This window comes from Odocoileus virginianus, chromosome 25, assembly GCF_023699985.2.
Source record: "Odocoileus virginianus isolate 20LAN1187 ecotype Illinois chromosome 25, Ovbor_1.2, whole genome shotgun sequence".
NCBI classification, from domain to species: domain Eukaryota; kingdom Metazoa; phylum Chordata; class Mammalia; order Artiodactyla; family Cervidae; genus Odocoileus; species Odocoileus virginianus.
Window position 1 is genome coordinate 13,633,769 of NC_069698.1, and position 23,624 is coordinate 13,657,392.

Below are 23,624 nucleotides of genomic sequence, written 5' to 3' on the forward strand. Positions count from 1 at the left end.
CCACTTCTCTGCCACTGACTAACCTCTGCTGTTGTCAGATCTTCCAATATTTGTATATGAAGTAAGGTAATAAGTGCTACCTAATTACTGTTTTAATTTGCATATACTTGCTCACTAGTGAGGTTTAATATGCTTTTTATGTCCTAAGCCATGTTTATCTATGAACTGCCTACTCATATTCTGTGCTGATTTTTTAAAGTTTACTTTTTTTCCCAATTATTTTGAAAGACTCCTTTTTACATCCTATACATTAAACCTTTGCAGCTTATAATATATTCTCCTAGCCTGTGGCTTGCTGTGGACAAGTCTTAAGAATTCTCCTCCTGTGCCGTACTAAGTCACTTTAGTTGTGTCTGACTGTGCGACCCTATGGACTGTAGCTTGCTAGGCTCCTCTGTCCATGGGGTTCTCCAGGCAAGAGTACTGGAGCGGATTACCATTCCCTTATCCAGGGGATCTTCCTGACCCAGGGATAGAACCAGCATGTCTTACATCTAACCTGCATTTGCAGGTGGGTTCTTTACCATCAGCGCCACCTGGGAAGCCCAAATTGTCCCCCCACCTCCATGCAAAAAAATGTCTACACCCTAATCCCTGGGACCAGTGACTATGTTATCTGATGCAGCAAAAAGGGACTTTGCAGGTGGGATGAAGAGTTACAGATCCAGAGGTGGGGATATGTGTCTGGATTATCCAGATAGGCCTCATATAATCACACCAGTCATTAGAAGAGGAAGGCAGGAGGGTCAGAGACAGGATAGACAGCAGAGGGTGAAGTAATGCACTCTGAAGAAGAAAGAGGGCCAAGGATAAAATAGTATCTACCTTAGAGTCTCCAGAAGGAATGCAATCCTACTGACCCCTAGTTTTACCCCAGAAAGGCCCATTTTAGATTTCTGACCTCCATAACTGTTAGGTCATTTCCGCTGCTTTAAGCCACTAAATCTGTGGGAACTTGTTACAAGAGCAACAGGAGACTGATACACTCGCCTTTTACCCCTCCTATCACTGACTTGTACGTCTTACATTTAAATCTATCTTGCTCCAATACCGTCAGCATCATCTCCTGTATTTTCTAATTTTTTTTTCTTCCAATGTTATTGAGCTATAACTGACACATAGCACTGTATTGCTTCCTTGGTGGTTCAGACTGTAAAGAATCCGCCTGCAATGTGGGAGACCTGGGTTCATTCCCTGGGGTGGGAAGATCCCTGGAGGAAGGAGATGGCAACCAACCCATTCCAGGATTCTGGCCTGGAGAATCCCAATGGACAGAGGAGCCTGGCAGGCTACAGTCCATGGGGTCACAAAGAGTTGGACATGAGTAAGCACAGCACTGTATAGTTTTAGGGTGTACAGCAAAATGATCTGACCTACATACACTGTGAAACGATTACCACAGTAAGTTTAGAGAATACTCATCATCTCATATAGATACAAAGCAGGATAAAAAATGTCCTTCCTCGTAATGAGAACTGTTAGGATTTACTTCCTTAACAACTTTCATGTATAACATACAGCACTGTTTATTATATTTATCATATTATGCATTACATTGTTAGTATTTATCTTAGAACTAGAAGCTTGCATCTTTTGGCTCAGTTCAGTTCAGTCGCTCAGCCATGTCCAACTCTTTTGAGATGCCATGGACGCCAGGCCTCCCTGTCCATCACCAGCTCCCAGAGTCCACCCAAACTCATGTCCATTGAGTTGGTGATGCCATCCAACCATCTCATTTTCTGTCATCCCCTTCTCCTCCCGCCTTCGATCTTTCCCAGCATCAGGGTCTTTTCAAATTAGTCAGCTCTTCACATCAGGTGGACAAAGTATTGGAGTTTCAGCTTCAACATCAGTCTTTCCAATGAACACCCAGGATTGATCTCCTTTAGGATGGACTGGCTGGACCTCCTTGCAGTCCAAGGGACTCTCAAGAGTCTTCTCCAAATCCACAGTTCAAAAGCATAAATTCTTCTGCACTCAGCTTTCTTTATAGTCCAACTCGCACATCCATACATGACTATTGGAAAAACCATAGCCTTGACTAGATGGACCTTTGTTGACAAAGTAACGTCTCTGCTTTTTAATATGCTGTCTAGGTTGGTCATAACTTTCCTTCCAAGGAGTAAGTGTCTTTTAAATTCATGGTTGCAATCACCACCTGCAGTGATTTTGGAGCCCCCCAAAATAAAGTCAGCCACGGTTTCTACTGTTTCCCCATCTATTTGCCATGAAGTGATGGGACCGGATGCCATGATTTTAGTTTTCTGAATGTTGAACTTTAAGCCAATTTTTTCACTCTCTTCCTTCACTTTCATCAGGAGGCTCTTTAGTTCATCTTCACTTTCTGCCATAAGGGTGGTGTCATCTGCATATCTGAGGTTATTGATATTTCTCCCAGCAATCTTGATTCCAGCTTGTGCCTCTTCCCTCCATCCAATTACTCCTCCCCTTTCCCCTGGCAGGGGCTTCTAAAGTGGCTTAGTAGCAAAAAATCCTCCTGCCAAACCCTCTCCGACATAAATCACAGCAGGATCCTCTATGATCCACATCCCAGAATATTGGAAATAAAAGCAAAAATAAACAAATGGGACCTAATGAAACTTAAAAGCTTTTGCACAACAAAGGAAACTATAAGCAAGGTGAAAAGACAGCCCTCAGATCGGGAGAAAATAATAGCAAACGAAGCAACAGACAAAGGACTAATCTCAAAAATATACAAGCAACTCCGGCAGCTCAATTCCAGAAAAATAAATGACCCAATCAAAAAATGGGCCAAAGAACTAAACAGACATCTCTCCAAAGAAGACATACAGATGGCTAACAAACACATGAAAAAATGCTCAACATCACTCATTATCAGAGAAATGCAAATCAAAACCTCAATGAGGTACCATTACACGCCAGTCAGGATGGCTGCTATCCAAAAGTCTAAAAGCAATAAATGCTGGAGAGGGTGTGGAGAAAAGGGAACCCTCTTACACTGTTGGTGGGAATGCAAACTAGTATAGCTGCTATGGAGAACAGTGTGGAGACTTCTTAAAAAACTGGAAATAGAACTGCCATATGACCCAGCAATCCCACTTCTGGGCATACACACAGAGGAAACCAGATCTGAAAGAGACACGTGCACCCCAGTGTTCATCGCAGCACTGTTTATAATAGCCAGGACATGGAAGCAACCTAGATGCCCATCAGCAGACGAATGGATGAGGAAGCTGTGGTACATATACACCATGGAATATTACTCAGCCATTAAAAAGAATTCATTTGAATCAGTTCTAATGAGATGGATGAAACTGGAGCCTATTATACAGAGTGAAGTAAGCCAGAAAGATAAAGAACATTACAGCATACTAACACATATATATGGAATTTAGAAAGATGGTAATGATAACCCTATATGCAAAACAGAAAAAGAGACACAGATGTATAGAACAGACTTTTGGACTCTGTGGGAGAAGGCGAGGGTGGGATGTTTTGAGAGAACAGCATCGAAACATGTATATTATCTATAGTGAAACAGATCACTAGCCCAGGTTGGATGCATGAGACAAGTGCTCGGGCCTGGTGCACTGGGAAGACCCAGAGGGATCGGGTGGAGAGGGAGGTGGGAGGGGGGATCAGGATGGGGAACACGTGTAAATCCATGGCTGATTCATGTCAATGTATGACAAAAACCACTACAATATTGTAAAGTAATTAGCCTCCAACTAATAAAAATCAATGAAAAAAAAAATCCTCCTGCCAATGCAGGGGACACAGGAGACCTGGGTTCGATCCCTGGGTCAGGAAGATCCCTGGAGGAGGAAATGGCAACCCACTCGAGTATTCTCACCTGGAGAATCCCATGGACGGAGGAGCCTGGCGGTCTGCAGCCCACAGAGTCACAGAGAGCTGGACACGGCTGAGCGACTGAGCGCGCACACACAATCCTCTGGTGACCACAAATCTGATCTCTGTTTCTATGAGCTTGTTTGTTTGTTTTTGAAGTATAATTGATTTACAACACTATGCTAGTTGCTGGTGCACGATACAGTGATTCAATATTTCTATACATTTCAAAACTATCACCATATGGTCAAGTTGTCAACTGTCACCATACAAAGACACTACCTAATTGCTGACTATATTCCCTGCATTGTACCTTTCATTCAGGTTTGTATTCATATTAAGGTTGCCATTAATACATCTGGAACTCATTTTTCGTGTTTGGGATACAGCAAGATTCAAGCTGCATTTCTTTCCACATAAAGGGCCAACCGTCTTTCATAATAGCCCCACTGAAATGCTATTTCTGTCACCTACCAAATTCCATTATTCATGCAAGTCAGTTTCTATGCTTTCTTATTTCACTCTTTAATTGGCCTCTCCTTGCACCTATGCTATCTTAACTATTACTGGTGAACAATGCAATATATATATATTTGGGAGGACAAATAAATGATCCTGCCTATTGTTCTTAAAATTAGTCTTGGCTATTTTGAACCTCTATCTTTTCCAAATTAATTTTAGAATGAGTCCATCATGTTTTACCTTCACCCTCCTCCTTGCAAAAGACCAAAGATTTTGCCCAAAATTTTACTAATTTGGGAAAGACCAAAATATTTACAGTATTTCATCTAAAAAAATCTCTCTCCAGCTTTTATGTCCTTCAAGACAGTTTTTACCATTTTCCTCATAAAGGATTTAGTTGCATTATGTTAGATTTATTTCCAAGTATCCTATATTTTATTTGCTATTTATCTAGTATTCAGTTACTTTTAAAGAATTCATATTAACCCTAATAGCTTATTTGTGGATAGTCTTGACAATTTTGTTTCTTCCTCTATATCTTTTTTGGTTTTAATCTTATTAAAGTGTCTAAGATTGCAAAATGATATTGAATCGAAGTGGTGATAGCAGAGACCATTGTTTTCCTCCTGAATTTAAGAGGAAGTGCTTCAGGTATCTCACGTGGAAGTATAATGTTTACTGTAGGCTTCTGTTGGCCTTCATTTTCAAAATGCACACAGTTGTTACTGCTATTAACTATGTATGAGTTCATCTGAAAATTTTACAGTAACCAGACTCTCTTACACTTTACAAAGTCATTGCTTCCTTTAATCTGTGGCTGGATTTACAGTCGTCTTCTATTTATAGCTGTACCCCTTATTCATTACTCTCACACAGCATGAATTACTGCCTCGCCAATTCTGATTCTACCTTTTAAGATCGTTTATGTCAGCACAGTCATAAATTTCATTTAAACTTTTTCTACAACCTCATGTTGCAATGTTTCTTTTGCTTTGCCGGTGTATAGCTGCCAGGATTGGATTATACTTCAAAGGAGGCCAACTTCCATGCCAGGCCACCATGGAGACACTAAAGAAGTAGTAATGAGAAGACTGCTGCTCCCATGGAAACAAAACAAGGGCAGGTGACCTCACACACTACTAGACCGGTAATTAAAACAGTTTACTTAAGCTCCCCATCCACCTCTTAGCTCCTCGGGACTGTTACATGGCATCGTTTTTGCTACTGTATATCCTCAGTCGTGTCCGACTCTTTGTGACCCCATGGACTGTAGCCTGCCAGGCTCCCCTGTCCATGCAATTTTCCAGGCAAGAATACTGGAGTGGGTTGCCATTTCACACTCCAGGGCATCGTCCCAACCCAGTTATATGGTATAGCCTTACTGAAAACTAACATCCCATCTTATTCCCGCAGACCATGTGAATCCTAAGGCTGGACACAATGTTTTTGACGTCCAGTTGGAAATATGCCCTGATATTTATTCTGTTGAACTGGAGGCTGTCGAAGATTTAAAAAATACCTGTTCTAACAGTTTCTTCACAGGTGAGTTAACTGAGGTCAAAATAAGTAATTTGTACAAGGTCACACTCGTGAAAAGCAGAACTCTATGCTTGCAGATTCTTTCACTGTAAAGTGACTGAAAATTATGCATTCATGGGCCTCTAGAAGGTAACATATGTCTGCACAGATAGAATTCAGCCTGGAGCAAACTGTCATTTGGAAGACATACTGATCTTATATGAAGTATTAGGATTCTTCAATATCATACTATTATGACACTTGAGCACAAAGTCACAGCATGTCTGGGAATGCCAACTACAAGCAACTCTGTAGTTTTAAAACTCTGCAGTTTTAAAACTAATAAAAGCAAAATCAAAACATGAGCTCATCTATATGTATTGGACTGCAAGGAGATCAAATCAGTCAATCCGAAAGTCAACTCAACTGGATGGAACATTCCCCCAAATGAATCCAGAATCACACTGATTGTGGCATAGGCAGCAATATTAACCAATGTATATGAAAAGGCATATCAATACCTAAGCAGGAACATAGCAGGGGGAGAGGGGCTGTGAAGGTAATCAGAAAAGCAGGATAGATAAAGTGCATCTAAAATTTTCCAAGGGAAGGATACACAGAGTCTGGAGAATGCAAACAACCAGGAGAGGAGTCTCTTCTGTGGGTCATGTTAGCTAGCTCAGGTAAACCACTCTCAAAGGCCTCTACCTCATTTTACCCAAATCTTAAATCTTCTGATGACTAATTCCATTTCCTGGGTTCTTCCAAAAAAGCAGAAATATGCTCAGGACAGAATTCCCAAGTATTTCAGTCATTAGGAATCTACCTAAAGCTATGACCAACCTAGACAGCATATTAAAAAGCAGAGACATTGCTTTGCTGACAAAGGTCCATCGAGTCAAAGCTATGGGTTTTCCAGTAGTCTGTGGATGTGAGAGTTGGACTATAAAGAAAGCTGAGTGCCAAAGAATTGATGGTTTTGAACTGTGGTGCTGGAGAAGATTCTTGGGAGTCCCTTCAACAGCAAGGAGATCAAATCAGTCAATCCTAAAGGAAATCAGTCCTGAATATTCATTGGAAGGACTGATGCTGAAGCTGAAGCTCTAGTACTTTAGCCACCTGATGCAAAGAGTCAACTTGTTAGAAAAGACCCTAATGCTAGGAAAGACTGAAGGCAGGAGAAGGGGACGACAGAGGATGAGATGATTAGACTGCATCACTGATTCAATGGACATGAGTTTAGGCAAGCTCTGGGGGATGGTGAAAGACAGGGAAGACTGATGTGCTGCAGTCCATGGTGTTGCAAAGAGTTGGACACAACTGAGTGACTGAACAACAACTACAAATCACCAGACTGGCCTTCTGGTTTACCTGTCAGTCTCCTAGGTCTGATCAACTTACAGTTTTAGGGCTACCAGGGTGAAGCATGGTTGATATTACCAAGGAAATGTTACCTGTTCAGGCTGACTCCTGGTCAATTTGCAGGTCTTTGATGGAATGCCCAACCTCACTTCATACTCCTTCTATTTCGCCACTAAACCTACTGCCTAAATATGTCTTGAACAAAGCCCTTTCAGGACTTCCCTGGTAGTCCAGTGGTTAGAAACGTGCCCGCCAATGCAGGGGTCAAGGATTTGATCCCTGTCTGGGAAGATTCCATAGGTCGAGGGGCAGCTAAGCTCATCGACCACAACTATTGAGCCAGTGCTCTAGAGCCCACACGAGCCACAACCACAGAAACCTGCGTGCCCTAGAACCTGTGCTCACACAAGACAAGCTGCTGTAATGAGAAGCCTGAGCACCGCAACTGGAGACTAGGTCCTGCTTATCGCAACTAGAGAAAGCTGCACAGCAATGAAGACCCCAAATGCCAAAAAGTAATTAATTAAAAACTACAGTACACACAGTGATTCAAAAATGCAGACCAAAAAAAAGAAGACTTTTCAAAGATTCAAAACATATCTGGTAAAGGCATTAAGAAAGCTTAATGCTCTCCTTACATGAAGTGAATATACTCTTTAATCAGTTCTTGGAGTGAAACGGCTATTGCTCACAAGTCCTCTCCAAGGGGCACTTCAGCACCACTGCCTGTATCCCACAGGACCAAACCAGGGACATGCAACGGCACAGTTCCCTTTACACAGAGACATGCTCTATGTTTTCGCTCCTAAATTTTTTCATTTCTGACTTTATGAATGTGGAAATGAGAAATAAGAAGTGTAAGCCTCAAAGAAAACTAGTAATTCCATTCATTTGTAATTCCATTCTAAGCATCTGTCTGCTAGTTTGATGACTAAAACATGCTAATAAAGTTCCTTTCCCAGTAAATGCAGACTACTTTCCAAAGCTTTTTTCAGCCTTATCAATACTTAGACTCATCAAAACACATTCTTTTTTTTAAAAACAAACAAACAAACAAACAAACAGTTGTCCTGCAATAAACAAGAAGCATCAGTAGCCACTTAGTCTTTCTGAGTTGGTGTCTAAGGGCCACTGAGAGAGATCAGGACTCTATTTTTATTCCTATACCTCTGCCAAGACTCTATTCTTAGCCTGATACCACAAATATTCTCTCCAGGAATGCCCTGTGAAAGAAGATGATGCTGTTGAGGCTGGGATCAGGATCCTGAGTAGGATCATCATTCCTGGAGTTAGCTCTGATTAAAGGTCTGAGTCACCGCCATCACCATGCAGGGCTTCTAGTCGTCACTGCATGAATCTCAGCTCTGACCAAATGCTCTCAGGGACTCATCCTAGCTGGACACCTTGGAAACATTCCAGATCTTTACCACTTCCTCTGCAAAGACACCACTAACCAGGGACACAGAAAGAATGTCCCAGAGTAGTCATCCTGCTTTTCTCACACCTAAAATCTGAGCAAATATGACAGAAAGGAGAAACCACTTACTCTATAAATGTAGCCCTCCACGGTGGCCCAGGTAACTCTGCACACACTAGGCAGGAAAGCCCTAGCTCCCCAAAACAAGGTTTGAAATCAGTACCAGTGGAGGTCCACGCCTTAAAAGGGACACTGTAAACCGAAGTGGCCGACAAGCTGTCATGTGACTTATCTAACAGAATGATGAAATGGTCAGGTTATTAGCTTTGAAAGTTATAACCATGATACTAATAGCTAACACCTATTGAGTGCTTACCAAGTGGTAGGCATTTTACAAGCACCATCACATTTAATATCCCAGTGGCCGTATAAAGTATTGGGTTGGCCAAAAAGTTCCTTAGGGTTTTTCCCATCACATCTTTCAGAAAAACTCACACAAACATTTTGGCCAACTTCATACTATTATCTTTTATAGGCAGGAAACGAAGTAACTTTATCAATGTCACCCAAAGTGGTTAAAGTATTCATTTAAGGTCAAGGCCATATTACTCAGCTTTCTAAGTTTTGCATTCTACTCAAAAAAAAAAAAAAACACAAAAAACAGGAAAAGGAAGAAAAGTATCAAACTTACATTAGCTGGATTTCATGAGTAAATCTCAATCTTATAATCTCTACAAGCAAGTTACTAAATTTTTATATTTTCCTTTGTAGCATGTCTTCCAACGTCACATTCTCATTCATGGTAATTAAACAGGACAAGAAAACATCTTATAAATATGCATTTCAGCCAAGTACTTACGTAGTCAATGGGCTTCAGGGATTTGACTCTAGATGTCGGGCAGCCGCAGGAAGTAAGGTCGGCATAGAGGCCTTCTTCTAACACACACTGGTTAGTGGAGACACCCTCTTGGTAATACAGGAGCCAGCTGAAAAAACAAGCAGGGAAACTTTGAAACGGCATTCGTTGGCAGTTGGACTCACTATAATGCAGGGGGAAACAGGCTCGGAGGACGATATAAAAGTCGATTTAAAATTAAAAAAAGCCACCGCTATCACTTACTGGCCGCTTACCATGTGCTACACTGAACGCTCCACATGCGTTCTCTTACTGTGCACTCATTAATCTATGAGGGAGAAACATGTCCTTACTTTTGTAGACAACACAGCTAAGGATTGAAAAAGTTCGGGGACTTGCCCAAGATTCTCCTAGCTATTAAATGACAGCTGAGATCTGAAGGAAGCTATGTGCTGTAAACTAAACACATTAACTTGATTTGGTGCTTTCAAGTATAAACATCTGGGATCAAATTACAGTAGGCATTAAGTGCTTCAACAGATCGGAAGTTCTTTTTGAGAGAATAAAAATTTTTACCCTTATTTAATAATGAGCCTGATTTCAGTCTCGGCTGAGTTAGAAGCTAGACTCCTAAAATCGCACACAAATATTTAAAACCTGTCATCGACACAGCTGATAGCTAGCAGAGATTCTTAAAAGGAAATGAATCCTGTAGAATCTTCCATAACAAATTCTCTTCAGTAGGGCATTCATCAAAATTTTCATTCAAACATGCCATTTTGGCAAGAAGGAGCCCAAGGGAGAAATTACATTGGCTGTTACTACTTTACCTTCGGTGAGTTTAACTTCTAGCCCTATATTTAAAGATCAGCAGAACTGTACTATAGGTACTAGACAAGGTGAACATCAGGTAACCACAGAGACACTCTGCAACCCAATTACTGCCATGTCTCTTATGTGATAAGCATTTTATTTTTTAAGATTTTTTTTTTTGATGTGGTCCACTTTTTAAAATTATTGACTTTGGTACAATATTGCTTCTGCTTCACGTCTTGGCTTTCTGGCAGTGAGACATGTGGGATCTTAGCTTCCTGACCAGGGATCAAACCCACACCCCTGTATTAGAAGGTGAAGACTTAAGCACTGGAATGCAAGGGAGGTCTCTGTAATTAGCATTTTATAGCCAATATTTATGAAAAAATTTCAGTGTGCTGGGCATGCAGCTAAGCCCTTACATGCTTTATTTAGTTCTTATAAGACAGAATCTTTTGAGGTCAGTACTGTTATTATCCCAGTTACAGAGGAGGATTCTATGGACAGAGGAGCTTGGTGGGCTACAATCCATGGGGTCACAAAGAGTTGGACACCACTGAGTGACTAACACACAGAGGAGGAAGCTGAGGTTCCGAGAAATGATCCCACTTGTTAAGATTACATAGCTAGGAAGTGGTGAACTGGGCTCAAGTCCAGATCTCTAAAGCATTTGCAATCATAAGCAATCACCATGGTTCCTGTATCCTCTTATTAAAACTACTGTTTAATAAATCACAGATAAATATAAATAAAATATATAAGTAAAATGTACATTTTGTATGTAGATAGTCCTCTGTATCTACTGGTTTCCTACCTACAGATACAAAGGCCCAACTATACTAAGCTACTTTACATAAGACACTTGAGTATCCATGGATTTTGGTATTTGGATTTCTGAAACAAATTCCTCACAGATACCAAGGGACAACTGTATACATAAATTATATATAGACACACACACTATATATTTGTTTGTAAGTAAATAACATATTTCCAACATGAAGCAATACACATGACCAATCTGTCCTAGACTTCAGTGTCAGGAAAATATATTTGTCTCAAAGGGGAAAAAAAAAATCCAAAACTTCAGTGTTTGATCACAAAATTAAAACTTTCATTGCAAAATACTTTCATTTATCTTAGAAACTCAGGATCAAATACTAGGAACAAAATTATTTCAGACTATCGATTTCTCACTAAAGAGCTGCAGCTAATCTATTCAACTGTGTCCTACTTCATGTGTTTTCATATTGTAAAAACTTTCAGATCCTTCTTGGAAGTAAACACGGTAACATCCAAAGAGGTTCAAAGTAGTGAGAATCACTGGAAATCAGAATGGGAAAAGACAGCCTAACTTAGGGTTAGTCGAGATGGTTAACAGAGGGAATGAAGATGGACTGAACCTCAAAAACATATATGCAGATCAGTACTAAGCAAGGTTCACGAACTTACACACCTGCAGGGGGCCAGGTAGTAGGTAAATATAAATGAGCAGTGTACCAGGTGAAAAAAAACTGGCAATATATCCTATGGTAGACTGGGGAGCACACATGCCTCTACTCGATGCCAGCTATTAATAATTATCAACAAAGGTGAATGTTCCCTCATTTTCCAAATCTTCTGATTTTTTAACAGAAGGTGAAAAACAGTTTCTACTGGAAAATATCCTAAATCTTAGTAATGATGCGAAAAAACTTTTTAAACATAGCATGTAGGTCAACCAAGTAACATCCACTGACAAGATCCACTTGAAACCTATACACTTTTGTTAGGTAGGAAGTTAGGTATGAGCAAAGAGGAGTGGGCCTAGCCGAGCTGATCTCTAAACAGCATCCCAGACACATTCAGGAGAGTTCACAGCTAGATATGCTACAAGATAACCAGAGGGATTTTTACAGCTCTTGCACATGTGTCCAGGGTACACAGTGGATACAAACTAACCACAGGGGTTTCCCCAAGTACCCTCAGTGGGGCAGGAGCCCATTAAGGGTTCATAAAAATTCTACACATACATACAACTGACAATAATGGACTGAATTATGGGAAGACATACACAACAGAACCTGCTGTTCCATAAGTTGCAACTATCAACTGGCCTTGAGTGTTTGCTCACTTGCATTCCCTTTCGTTGACTGGTGGTGGGTACAAGCCCTCTTTTGCACAGGGCACAACCAGGAGGAGAAGACGGAAGTATACAAAGGGGGAAGCCAAGAGGAATCAGGAGGAAGACTCCTTTGGGGTCAGCCTGCTTCCACGTCTTGGGAATGTCTGCCTAATAAAAGATCTGTCTGCTTGAGCTTAACTGAGTTGCAATTTGTCTGATGTTTTAAACCCTTTAGTCCCTTGTTCCAAATTTTTGTTGCAGCCAGACAAGAACCAAGGGAGAGAGAGAAACTGACTTGACACTTTGATGCAGAGCTGTAAACTATAGCATGTGGGCCAGATCCACTCCCACTGCCAGTTTTCCAACAGCTCACAAGCTTAGACTGGTTTTTGCATTTGTAAGTGGTTTGTTTTTTTTTTTAATTTAAAGATCTTGTGACATGTGAATATTACATACAATTCAAAGCTCAACATCCATGAACAGAGTTTCACTGGAACACAGCCTATTCATGTATTGCAAGTGCCTGCCTCTGTGCCACAGCGCTGGGGAGCTGGGACAGAGCCTCTATGGCCCATAAGGCTGAAAATATCTACTGCCTAGTCCTTTGCAGAAAAAGCTTGCTGACCCCTGGGGCAGAGGCATAAGAAGGAAATCACATAGCTGAGTAAATGCCCAGAGACGGAGGAAAGGGGGCTAGTATGTGGATAGGATGGAGCTTGGATATGGAAAGTGACACTTTTTTTTTTTTGATCGTAAATCCTGGAAAGGTTCAGATCAATCCTGATCTCAATCTGACTGGTATCAGAGAACGACTGTGGGATTTAAAGAAGAGCAGTAAAAATATTAACCTGGATTTTGGGATGAATGATTGGGCTTTGATTGGTTTGTGGTAAACACTGGAAATAAGAGGACCCTGGAGTGTGGCTCATTAGGAGACGGAAATTCCTCAAATGGGAACCAGGACTCTTGTCTCTACTGGTTCAAGAGAAAAGGAGGAGGACTGATGAGTCCAAGATATCTTGAAGGAAGAAGAGACTTTGATGAGTTATTAGGTGGATGTCTGATAGAGATGCTACTGTAAAGATATATACACTTCAAAATGGCTAAAATGGTAAATTTCATGTTATATATAGTGTACCACAATAAAAAAAAGATACACAGAGAATATATGGTTAGAATATAAATTGAGAATCACATATAGTCTCATATACATGTAAGAAAGGCCCAGTATGCTACCACAGTTGGATTAAAACAACAGAATTAAAACAACAACAAAAACACAGCCAGAGCAATCCCTGACATGTGATGTGTGACCTTGGGAAACTAACTCTGAATCAGGGATTTTCAACTGTGAAATGGGGACAATGGATACTTTAAATACAAAGGTTTTTTGTTTTTTAACTTAGGAGTAATATGTCTTACCTGGGCAAAAATGCTATTTTTTTTTTATAAAGCTTTCTATTATACTACTCAGTAAACACACAATATAAACATGAAAAATAGTTAGGGAATAATCTAAGATAACAATGAGGAAAAACAATTCAGCAAAATGGTCTCAGAGTTGGCTACTTAACATTCTCTTTCACAATGGCTCATAACACAAGTTGGGCAAAGTTCGCACAGGCTAATTAGCAATTGACTTATAAAAATTCAGCAAAATACTAGACTCATGTTTTAGTTATTAACAAGGAATCCATGGGAAGGAAGATTAAAATGATTAAAATTATTTCTTTCACTGAGTGCCCAAAAGAGAAAGTCAAATTTGTATAAATTTAAAAGAAATTCACTTATTTAAACAATAGCAGAGACCAGCAGATAGGCATACTTACCAACCCCGAAGAACTTTAAAAGAACATGGCATGAATGATGAAGTCAAGTCTGAAACTTCTTTTGTGAAATCGATACATTCACCTTGGAACCCTGGTTTACTGAATGCTTTGAGCTACAAGAGCAACACAGTAAACAGAGAACAGCTGTTTGATATCATCACAGAAGCAAATGAAAACATTTTAGTCTCATGTACTTATAAAAAGTCAGCAAAATACTAGACTCATGTTTTATTTATTAACAAGGAATCCATGTGAAGGAAGATATTCTCTTTAAACTCATTTTTTTTCTCCTTATGTGTTTGTCAGAAATGTCACAATTTATTTATCATTTCAAACCACCAGGTTCTGGGCACAGAGGCCCAGAAAACAATTCTACCTGTAGAAGTAAATCAGAATCCCTCCTCTGCTAAATCTGGTCCCTGTCCATTGCATCAAGTGATCATTATCCCCTGTGATGAGAAAACATGTGTAAAAAAAAAGAACCAATTTAGTGCTAAACACGAAGGCAGCTTGGGTTGGTATGAGGGGTGACTACGGCTTGTCTCTCCCTAAGCCTTCTTGATTCACTTAATAAAAGGGAGAAGGAGAAAGCATGCCTGTGAGGCCACAGGAGCAGATGGCAGAGAAGATGATAATGATGGGATTAGTGCAAGATTTATAGTGAAGAAAGAAAGATGGTTGGGCCATGTATTTCAGCTTACAGGCTTCAGTCTACTGATAGAATACCTTAAATGCATAGCTTACAGCCTCATATAACGATTAACTACATTTCTGCTTTAGTTCTTTATGTCAAGGAAAATTCATGAAATCTCAACTATAATTCCCTTTAGACCAGAGATATAATAATCTGCAAAGCCAGTGGCCTTGGACCACTAATAGGTAAGAAAAAATTAATGAGGCCTATAAATATTTTATAACACACTGGAGCCTTGAAATAACACGGCCCAGAGATCCACCCGGCACTGACAGCCCTGCGTTGTAGCTGAGAACGCATCGTAATAAGCAGCTGCAGCACCAGCCTCTTTGCTGCCACTGCTTCATCCAGAACAAGGCTTCACTGAGCAGCGGATGTCCGCCTCCTTCATCTTCCCAAGGGTCCTCTTAGCGACGGATGGTCTCTGAACCCTGCGGAACTGTTCTTTGGCGATCTCATTCTGCTCTGACTTTGCCTGGTCTGATATCAAAGCCAAGCCCAAGCCAGAAAGCTGAGAACCCACTCCCCCTTATACAATATGATTTCCTGACGTGAAACGAGGCTGTTATTTGGAGTGTTAAAACACCAAGGGACTCCCAGCCTTAAGGAGGCGTGATCTGTCAAGTTCCTACCACGGGCCTTTGGTAGGAAAAGGCAAAAGCAAGTCCACGACAATACAGATCTCTGGAACGCTTCCCTATATATGCACAGTTCTACGTGTCCAGGCAAACTGCCCTGGATTCCTTGATAAGGATTTCACTTGGTGGTTTTTCAGACGATGCTTTTTAACTTAAAGGTTTGTAGAACGCGAAGCTAAAAAGCAAGTCACGTTTAACTCCTCAAAAGTGGAGTGATTTCTCCTACAGGCAAATATTATCTTTATTCACAATAACAATCAGAAAAGGCACATGAGAACAGAGATTACAGCTGTCTGATTCACCGCATGTATTCCCAGTTGGTTGAATTAATTATATTCATATTGCTGAGTTTAAGATTTATACTTCAATATTTTACCATGAAGCCATGAAATGTCAAATCCTGGACAACTGATGCTGCATGTTAATCCTATTTCAGAGAGTATATGTTATAACTGCTTCTGCGTTTTAGTCTTCACACCCAGAAGCATTAAAAGTTTCTCTGTCTCTCTCACACACACAGTCTGTCTTAAAGTATTATTTTGATTCAAATAGTTAAAATACTCTTTATGCAAACCAAAAAAAAAAAAAAGGACTTAATACTGATTGGAACTTATTTTTATCCCCTAAATGAGATATGGTTCACTCAAGATGTGTCCAACCCGAGAAAAGTAACAGCTCATTTTAACTACCTTACAAATGCCTCAGAATAGAATAATTCTCATTGCAATGATGTTCTGAGGATGGACGCACAGCAACCAACTCAGTGCCTTCTAACGAGAATAATTAATCTGTGGTTTTTACACTGGGTTGGAGAAGGAAATGGCAACCCACTCCAGTACTCTTGTCTGGCGAATCCCAGGGACAGAGGAGCCTGGTGGGCTACTGTTCATGGGGCTGCAGAGAGTCGGACACAACTGAGCGACTGCGCACATACTGGGTGAAGTTAAGCGGCCGAGTCCTGGTGAAAAATAACTCCTGTGAAGAGCCAGCTGGGTGAGTCACTATTCTGGTTTCCTTTTCAGGTTAATGGAGAATAAATATACAAAACAACTTGGATACGTGGCACAGAACACAGATGAATGTCAGATGAACAAGAAATGAGTTGCTTCTAACTACACCCATCCTTCCGTGCCATGTAAGCATGGTTCCAAGCCCCAGATGGAAGTGTATGCGGAAAATAGCAGCAGTGCATCAGTGGTTTGCAAGGCACCTTTTCACATATACTGTTTTGTGTCTTCTTTAGAACCTTGCTTTGAAGCAGATATTATCACCCCTTTATGATGAAAATTTTGTAGAAATCCTCTTTTACTATGTATTTTTCATTTATAATACACATAAACAAATGTAATCGTTCTTCAATACAACAAACTAAAACCTCAAGAACTTAATTACTGAACAAAGGAAGGTGTGCTTTCTGAATTTATTTCATAATATCAGAGTAATTCTTGAATGTAATTTTATTTATTCCAAAGCTAAAATAATTCAACTGAGAACACTCTATCCTATCTAAATGAGATGTTCTGCAGCCCTCTGGACTTCCTGCAAGTAAACATATACGACGTTAAACAGGGAAAAGTTTGTTTCCACTCTTCCATTACATCACATTGTCTCATATTGCAGTGCTATGTACTTCTCATATCAACTGCATATTCTGTAGTGATTTTACTTCCCTGTTTACTCAGAGAAGCTTTCTGTACTGAGATAAGTACTACTTCCTGAGTATTTCTGGCCTCTGGAGTCTATAAAAAGGATCTGGTCATGTCCTTATTGTTGTTCTTCAGTCACCAGTCATGTCTGACTCTCTGCCACACCATGGACTGCACAAAGTCTCATTTAGACAAGACAGAGTATTCTCAGAGAAATTATTTTAGCATTGGAATAAATAAAACTATCTGGTCTTCGTACCCCCGCCCCCAAATGTTTTCCTACAGTGCTCTTGAACCTTACTAATCTTTGACTTGACTAGAATTGTTGTTTTCTTATCTTCCATACATGGTAACAGTAAGCACCACTGTTAAAGATCCTGTGATCGCTTGAGAATTCAATCTGGCTGAATTATCCAATACAAGAAAATACTCAAGTTGCTTTTTCTGAGCTAGAATCACGTATAAAATGGAACAGAGGCTCCATATTTAAAGAAATTCAAACTTATAACTCTACTGCAAATGGACTTGAAAAAGATGCCAGGAAAGAAAAGTCCTTAGTTGGGTCATAGGGGAGAAAACAGAATTTCTGGAGAGTGGAGGCCTGGAATACAATCTCACTAGAAACAAAATTCACTTTTATGCGAGTTAATCTAGTGAGAATGCAGATATTCAGGACTTGTGAAAAGACAGAGACAAGGACATCATGGACATATTCACGTTCTATTTTTGTTTGGTCTGGGAAAAATAAAATACCATTTGCTAACTATGAAGAAACTCTATGATGATCCTGTTCCTGTATCAAATATTGTGAGCTGGCAATCAGACCTGGTGAATTGACCTTCAGTCACAGGTAAAAAAACAATCTTCTCAATAATAGGAGGTATTCTGTGTCTCAAATAAGATATATGTCATCATCATATACTTCCACATCGGCAACGGTATTTTTACTAGAGTAAATCTCTACACATGTACTTTTTGGCTTTTCCCTTCTCAGGTGATTTGAGGTTTACTTTCAAATCACCAGCATGTTAAGAATTCCCTCCGTTACTTGAACTGGAGATGTTACTTCCTTCTTATTCCTCAGACAGAGAAAAATAACTACCCCATATAAACACAGCCTCTACACTGTCAACCTATCACAACTACTTGTGAAGGAGAAAATAATTTTATAGTTGCTGAGAGAAACCAGACTATCAGCCAAGATCCGCTTGTTTTCATTTGGATAACTGAAAACAAGCTAAACTTTCTGAAAATCTGGTTCAACGGAAATAATAAGAGCTTTGATACTGGGTAAATAAGGCGGCTTTGTCTGCTTGTTACCAAATGTCCAGCTGTCATACACTTGTCAGGACCTTTATTTCACAAGGCAGTGGTTGAACCATATTCAGAAAATAAACGGGGCCAGTTTCGCTGGGTGTTTGCGGCTGCTTCCTTTTTCTTCAAGTTGGACTGGAAATACTATAAAGAAAATCCTCTGAGCAATCTGTCCCAAACAAGGAAGTTCATTACAAAAAAAAATTAAAAGGGAATGGAGGAAGGGGAGAAACAGAGCTTAAAAGAATGTGATTTTTTTATCTGCACTTAAAACTCAGAGAATGTGCAGCCTGGAATTATCCCAGTTTTATCTCTTTTATCGACTCATGTTACATTGATTCATGTGGAAAAAAAAAGTGCTTTGAAAGTCCATGGTTTGGAGTTTTCTAAGATTCAAAATAAAGATCTGGCAGGAAGTGTCTCCAGAAACTGAGTTATATTCAGAGAGGAAATGTTCCCAAGAGGCCTGAGCTAATCAGAAAATAATAAAACCTGAAAACATTGTGAACAGAAACACGGTTTAAACTAAGCTGATTTGAGATATATAAACACTGACAGGAACGTGCAAATGTACACAGAGAAAAAGATTCAACATGATGTAAAACTAGCAAATGTCAAATACTTAGAACCAATCATTCTTTTTGGCTTTTTGAAGAAAATTTTTCTAAATTTGTTATGTTAAATGAGACAGAGGAAGCTCTGTATTTTACCCCCTTTCTTATATGGTTGCACTGCTTGTACCACGATATGTCTTTCTTTGATGTCAAATCTTGGAATTAGACACAAAAAGTGCCTCTCGTGTGACCTTGAGCTGTGTGAATGATGCTAACTTGAATTCTAAATCTTGGTTTTTCTCATGAATAAATGAGATAAATCCTGACCTCACAGAGTTATTAGAAGCACTAAGTAAGCACAATTTCCAGCTCTCAATAGATAATAAACAAACATTAGGCTCCAGAGTATTACCCAATCCTTGAAACCATTAACATACTAGAAATAAAGAAGCAGGGTTGCAGTTTTACCAGCACTTTTAAGAAATTTGTGACTTAGGTTTTAGAAATACATTTACATAATAAGCATGCCATCTCTCCATGGTGAGTTTGCTCCTCCACAGGACTATGTAACATACTATGCTGATTAAGAATGTGATGTTGAAGAATGGATGGGCAACAGGAAAGAAAGAGTGGCAGAGGTTTGAGACGAACCCAAAGTGGTCAGTGCTGAAGCTCTAGCAGGAGAAACACAAAGGACCGTGTCAAACCCAGGCCAATGTGGTCAGTAACAAGGATGAGCACACTGCTGCCCACAGGTTCCTAGTACAATATAAACTGCCCTGCCGCGCAGACACATAAAGGTTATCTGAGGGAAAGAGACAGACTGGAGAGAAAGGGCATACATATTTAGTAAGCAATTTTTAACAAGTATAAGTTAAGAATATTTTTAAACATACCAAATGTGGAGGCTCATTTATCCCAAGTGGTTCCTGAAACATATATAAAAATATTTTAAGAATTATAATCATATATTCTTAGTTGTCTTTGAAAAGTGCTGAAAATATCCTTTGGAAAACAAAAAAAAGTATACGATCTGACCAATTTACTAGATTCTTTTAACTTGGTAAGGACCCTCAAATAATCTACTAAGTTAGTTTATAATAACTTTAATATTTATTACTAATTCATGTTGAGTAATATTCATTTTGAGCTAAAATAAAAATGTGCCCCAGTGTCCATTAGAAAGACAGACCCTGAACTTCCCACCACTTCTCACCCATCACTATCTCATGGGTACCCTTACTGTTCTGCCGCGCTTGTTATTATCCACACTGGCCACACTTTCGTAACTGTGTAACTTTGCACATGTGGAGATGATTTCTTCTTTGTGAACTGCCTTTTCTGCCCCACTTCCTTTCCTGGAAAAATTGCTTTTATCCTCTAAGACATCACTCAATGCGTCTCTTCTTGAAGTCTGGCATGGTCCCCAAAGCCCCAGGCTCTCCGTGCTCCCATCCCCGGTCCCTAAGCACTGCTTACACCTGCCCACACACTTCATTTTCTTACTAGTCATACTGTAAGTAATAGTGCATAATTGTCTGTCTCCTCTAAGAGACACACAGACCCATCAGGGCAGGCTTATTCATCTTTTATCTCCAGGGATCAGTCCTGTCTGATATGTCAAAGGCACTAAATACACGCTACTGGATGAAAGAACTGATCAAATGACAGAGTTCCTAATAATCATGGGTGCTCATACTACCTACTCGCTCTCTATGGAGTCTACAGAAATTCACAGGCTGTTTCATTTTCTCTATAGATAACATACAACATAATCCAACAGTCCCACTTTTTAAAAGCTTGTTCCAAACATTCGACTGTATGCCATTACAAGCCAGTGGCACTGGCTATATTCATATTTAACTCACCAACTGGATGGGTCGTATTGACATGATTGTATTATTTGATCCTCCCCAGTCAAAAAAGCACTTGTATTTCCCTTTCTCTAAAATGTACTGTTCTCCACAGAAGAACTTCTGCTGGTAGGCAACCCATCTAAGTAGGAAAGAAAAGAAAAAAAACTGAGGTGACACAGAATTGAGCAACCAACAATTTAAACACCAAAGGAGCTCATGATTCTTACAACTTACACGCCACTTTTAACGTGAATGGACCTTGTTTCACTGCCAAAGCCAATTTCTTCTAAGTCAGAAACTTCCTGATTTGTGATGTCAATAAACTTCCCACTTTCTAGATCAGATTCAAACAGTGTGATTGAAGATTCTATGAAATTCTAAAAAGAAGAAGAGGAAAGTTTAGGGAACACAGGCATTTTGTTTTATGGCTTGCTGTATCTTAGCAATTTTCACATGCTTTGGGGATAATTTTCACATAACTTCAGGAAGAATTTTAAATGGCACTGAAGACAATTTTAATAGGCATTACTCCTAAACAGTTTAAAGAAAACATAAGTCTGAATTTACTTTAGGCAGGGAAATACAATTTTATGAAACTAGAAATTAGTTCACAGTCAGTAAATTGCTGGGACTTACAGACTATCATATATAACAGTAATTATAAAGGAAACTCAAGTCTGACTGTGTCTAGAGAGCAAAAGTCACCTGAAACAGAGAGTAAACATAAAATGTACTGTGGGCATCGTGGGAGAGGATTTTATGAGCTTAAATATAACAGAATAAATGAAATTTGCTTGAAAAAAATTGTTTTATAAAAATTAAAATCAGAGGACAACATCTCCATGTAGGCAGACAGAATACTTAAAAATAACAGGAAAATTATAAGACCCAGTTTGACACTTAATTCACAAAATAAACATTGACAAAAAAGATTAATGTTAAAAACAAATGTCTAATTTCACTACAAGAATAGAGAAATTCAAATTAAAACAGATACAGTTTCACTTTTTAAGTCAAGAAATACCTAAAAACCCAGTTTTACCAGGGAACATCCCTAGTGGAAATGTACATTCTGCAGCTATTTTAGAAAACAATTTAGACATATATTTATGAAATTGTTTATCCTTTGAGTGTGATATTCTTTTTTTCTTAAGTTTCTTAAAACTAAATGACAGTCAATTTATATGCAAAGATGAATTATTTATCATAGTGAAAAGCTATAAGTAGTATAAATGTCCAAAAGACTTAGAAACACAAACCTTTAAGCATCTACTGCTTGATGGAATAAATACAATTAAGGAGAGTTTTTAACAAGTTAACAGTTAAAAATATATCATATATTCACTTCTGCCAAGAGCTCTACATGCCTTATTTCTGATGTGATTATTTTACTATCACTCCTATTTTACAGCTGACAAAATTAAGTCAATCCCCTGATATATCACAGCAATTGAGGGGCAGAGATTGAATTTGAGTGTAAATCTGTTTGTCTACTCTAAACTCTTAATCACTGTCAGATATAAATGTAAGGATAAAACAGTAGGACAAAAACTAAAACTTAAAAGCTTGGTCAGATTATAAGTTCTCACAAAATCCTCAACTTTTCATTTAAAAAAGGATAGAAGAAAAAAAAACAGAAAAACCAAGAGTGGTTACCTTTGGGCCCAGAAGTTGAAAAATTTTACCCTATATTTTTTCAAAATTTCAAATAGGTGTATTATTAACTGGAAAACACAGAATGCATTAAAAAAAAATAAAAACTCTTTATTTCTGCCTATTATTTCATTGTTTGTAGCTCAAGTTTTAGACCTACAGAAAAATGTTATCAGCTTCTATACATCTCAAACACTATTAAATTTCTCATTATGATTATTATTACTACAATCTAAGATTTCCAGGACAAACATTCATTTTACATGAACAAGCAAAATAGTATCCAATAAAAACAAAGCATCTATGAGGAGAAAGAAAATACACTGAAAAAAAATTCTCTTGCACTTACAACTTACATGTCAACTTTCAAGGATTTTAAAAACTGCTGACACAGCTGGGTCAAATTGCATTTGAAACTTCAGGAAAAAAGATAAAGGCCTTTTACCAGAAATTTTTATTATATTTTTCTAAGCTACATTTGGGTTTTCAATTCCTCCTTGAGAGTAAACATGTGGAACCTGAGAATACCTGTCACCTTCATTACTTTTACACCTTTCTTAAAAATGTGGAAGCTAGGTGGATTTAGTCTTCATGGCCCTCGCTATCTACCCCTCGTCTTTCAAACACATGCACTTATTATCTTTTTGAGCTTCCTTAAATCCTGATTTTACATATATATGTATGCATGTATATATACACATATTGATATTTCTGTATCTCATTATAGACATAGATGTGACATTTTCCAAATATGAATCAAGGCTCCAACATCCTGTTGGAGATTTCTTGGGTTCCCTGGTGGCTAAGTGGTAGGGAATCCACCTGCCAATGCAGGAGACATGGGCTTGATCCCTGGGTTGGGAAGATCCCCTGGAGAAGGAAACGGCAACCCACTCCAGCACTCTTGCCTGGGAAATCCCATGCACAGAGGAGCCTGGTGGGCTACAGTCTATGAGGTCACAAAGATCTGCACGTAACTTCGAGACTAAACAACAGAGATTCGCTTGCCCAGGACAAGCCTCCCCAGTGAAATCTTTCAGCCTGGGTGCCATATCAACAAACTTGCTTACATGGACA

General features: G+C 39.1%; 1 protein-coding gene across 1 annotated transcript in view; it reads right to left on the reverse strand.

Annotated features, from left to right (window-relative positions):
* The window catches only part of CRYBG3 (crystallin beta-gamma domain containing 3), a 123,065-nt gene that overhangs the window by 22,397 nt on the left and 77,044 nt on the right, over positions 1 to 23,624 (reverse strand). The window contains exons 13-17 of the mRNA XM_070455023.1: positions 21,129 to 21,271; positions 20,907 to 21,033; positions 19,935 to 19,967; positions 14,193 to 14,305; positions 9,450 to 9,576 (exon numbers count right to left, since the gene is read on the reverse strand). Coding sequence (XP_070311124.1) covers positions 9,450 to 9,576; positions 14,193 to 14,305; positions 19,935 to 19,967; positions 20,907 to 21,033; positions 21,129 to 21,271 — 543 coding nt within the window. The remainder of the gene's footprint in view (positions 1 to 9,449; positions 9,577 to 14,192; positions 14,306 to 19,934; positions 19,968 to 20,906; positions 21,034 to 21,128; positions 21,272 to 23,624) is intronic.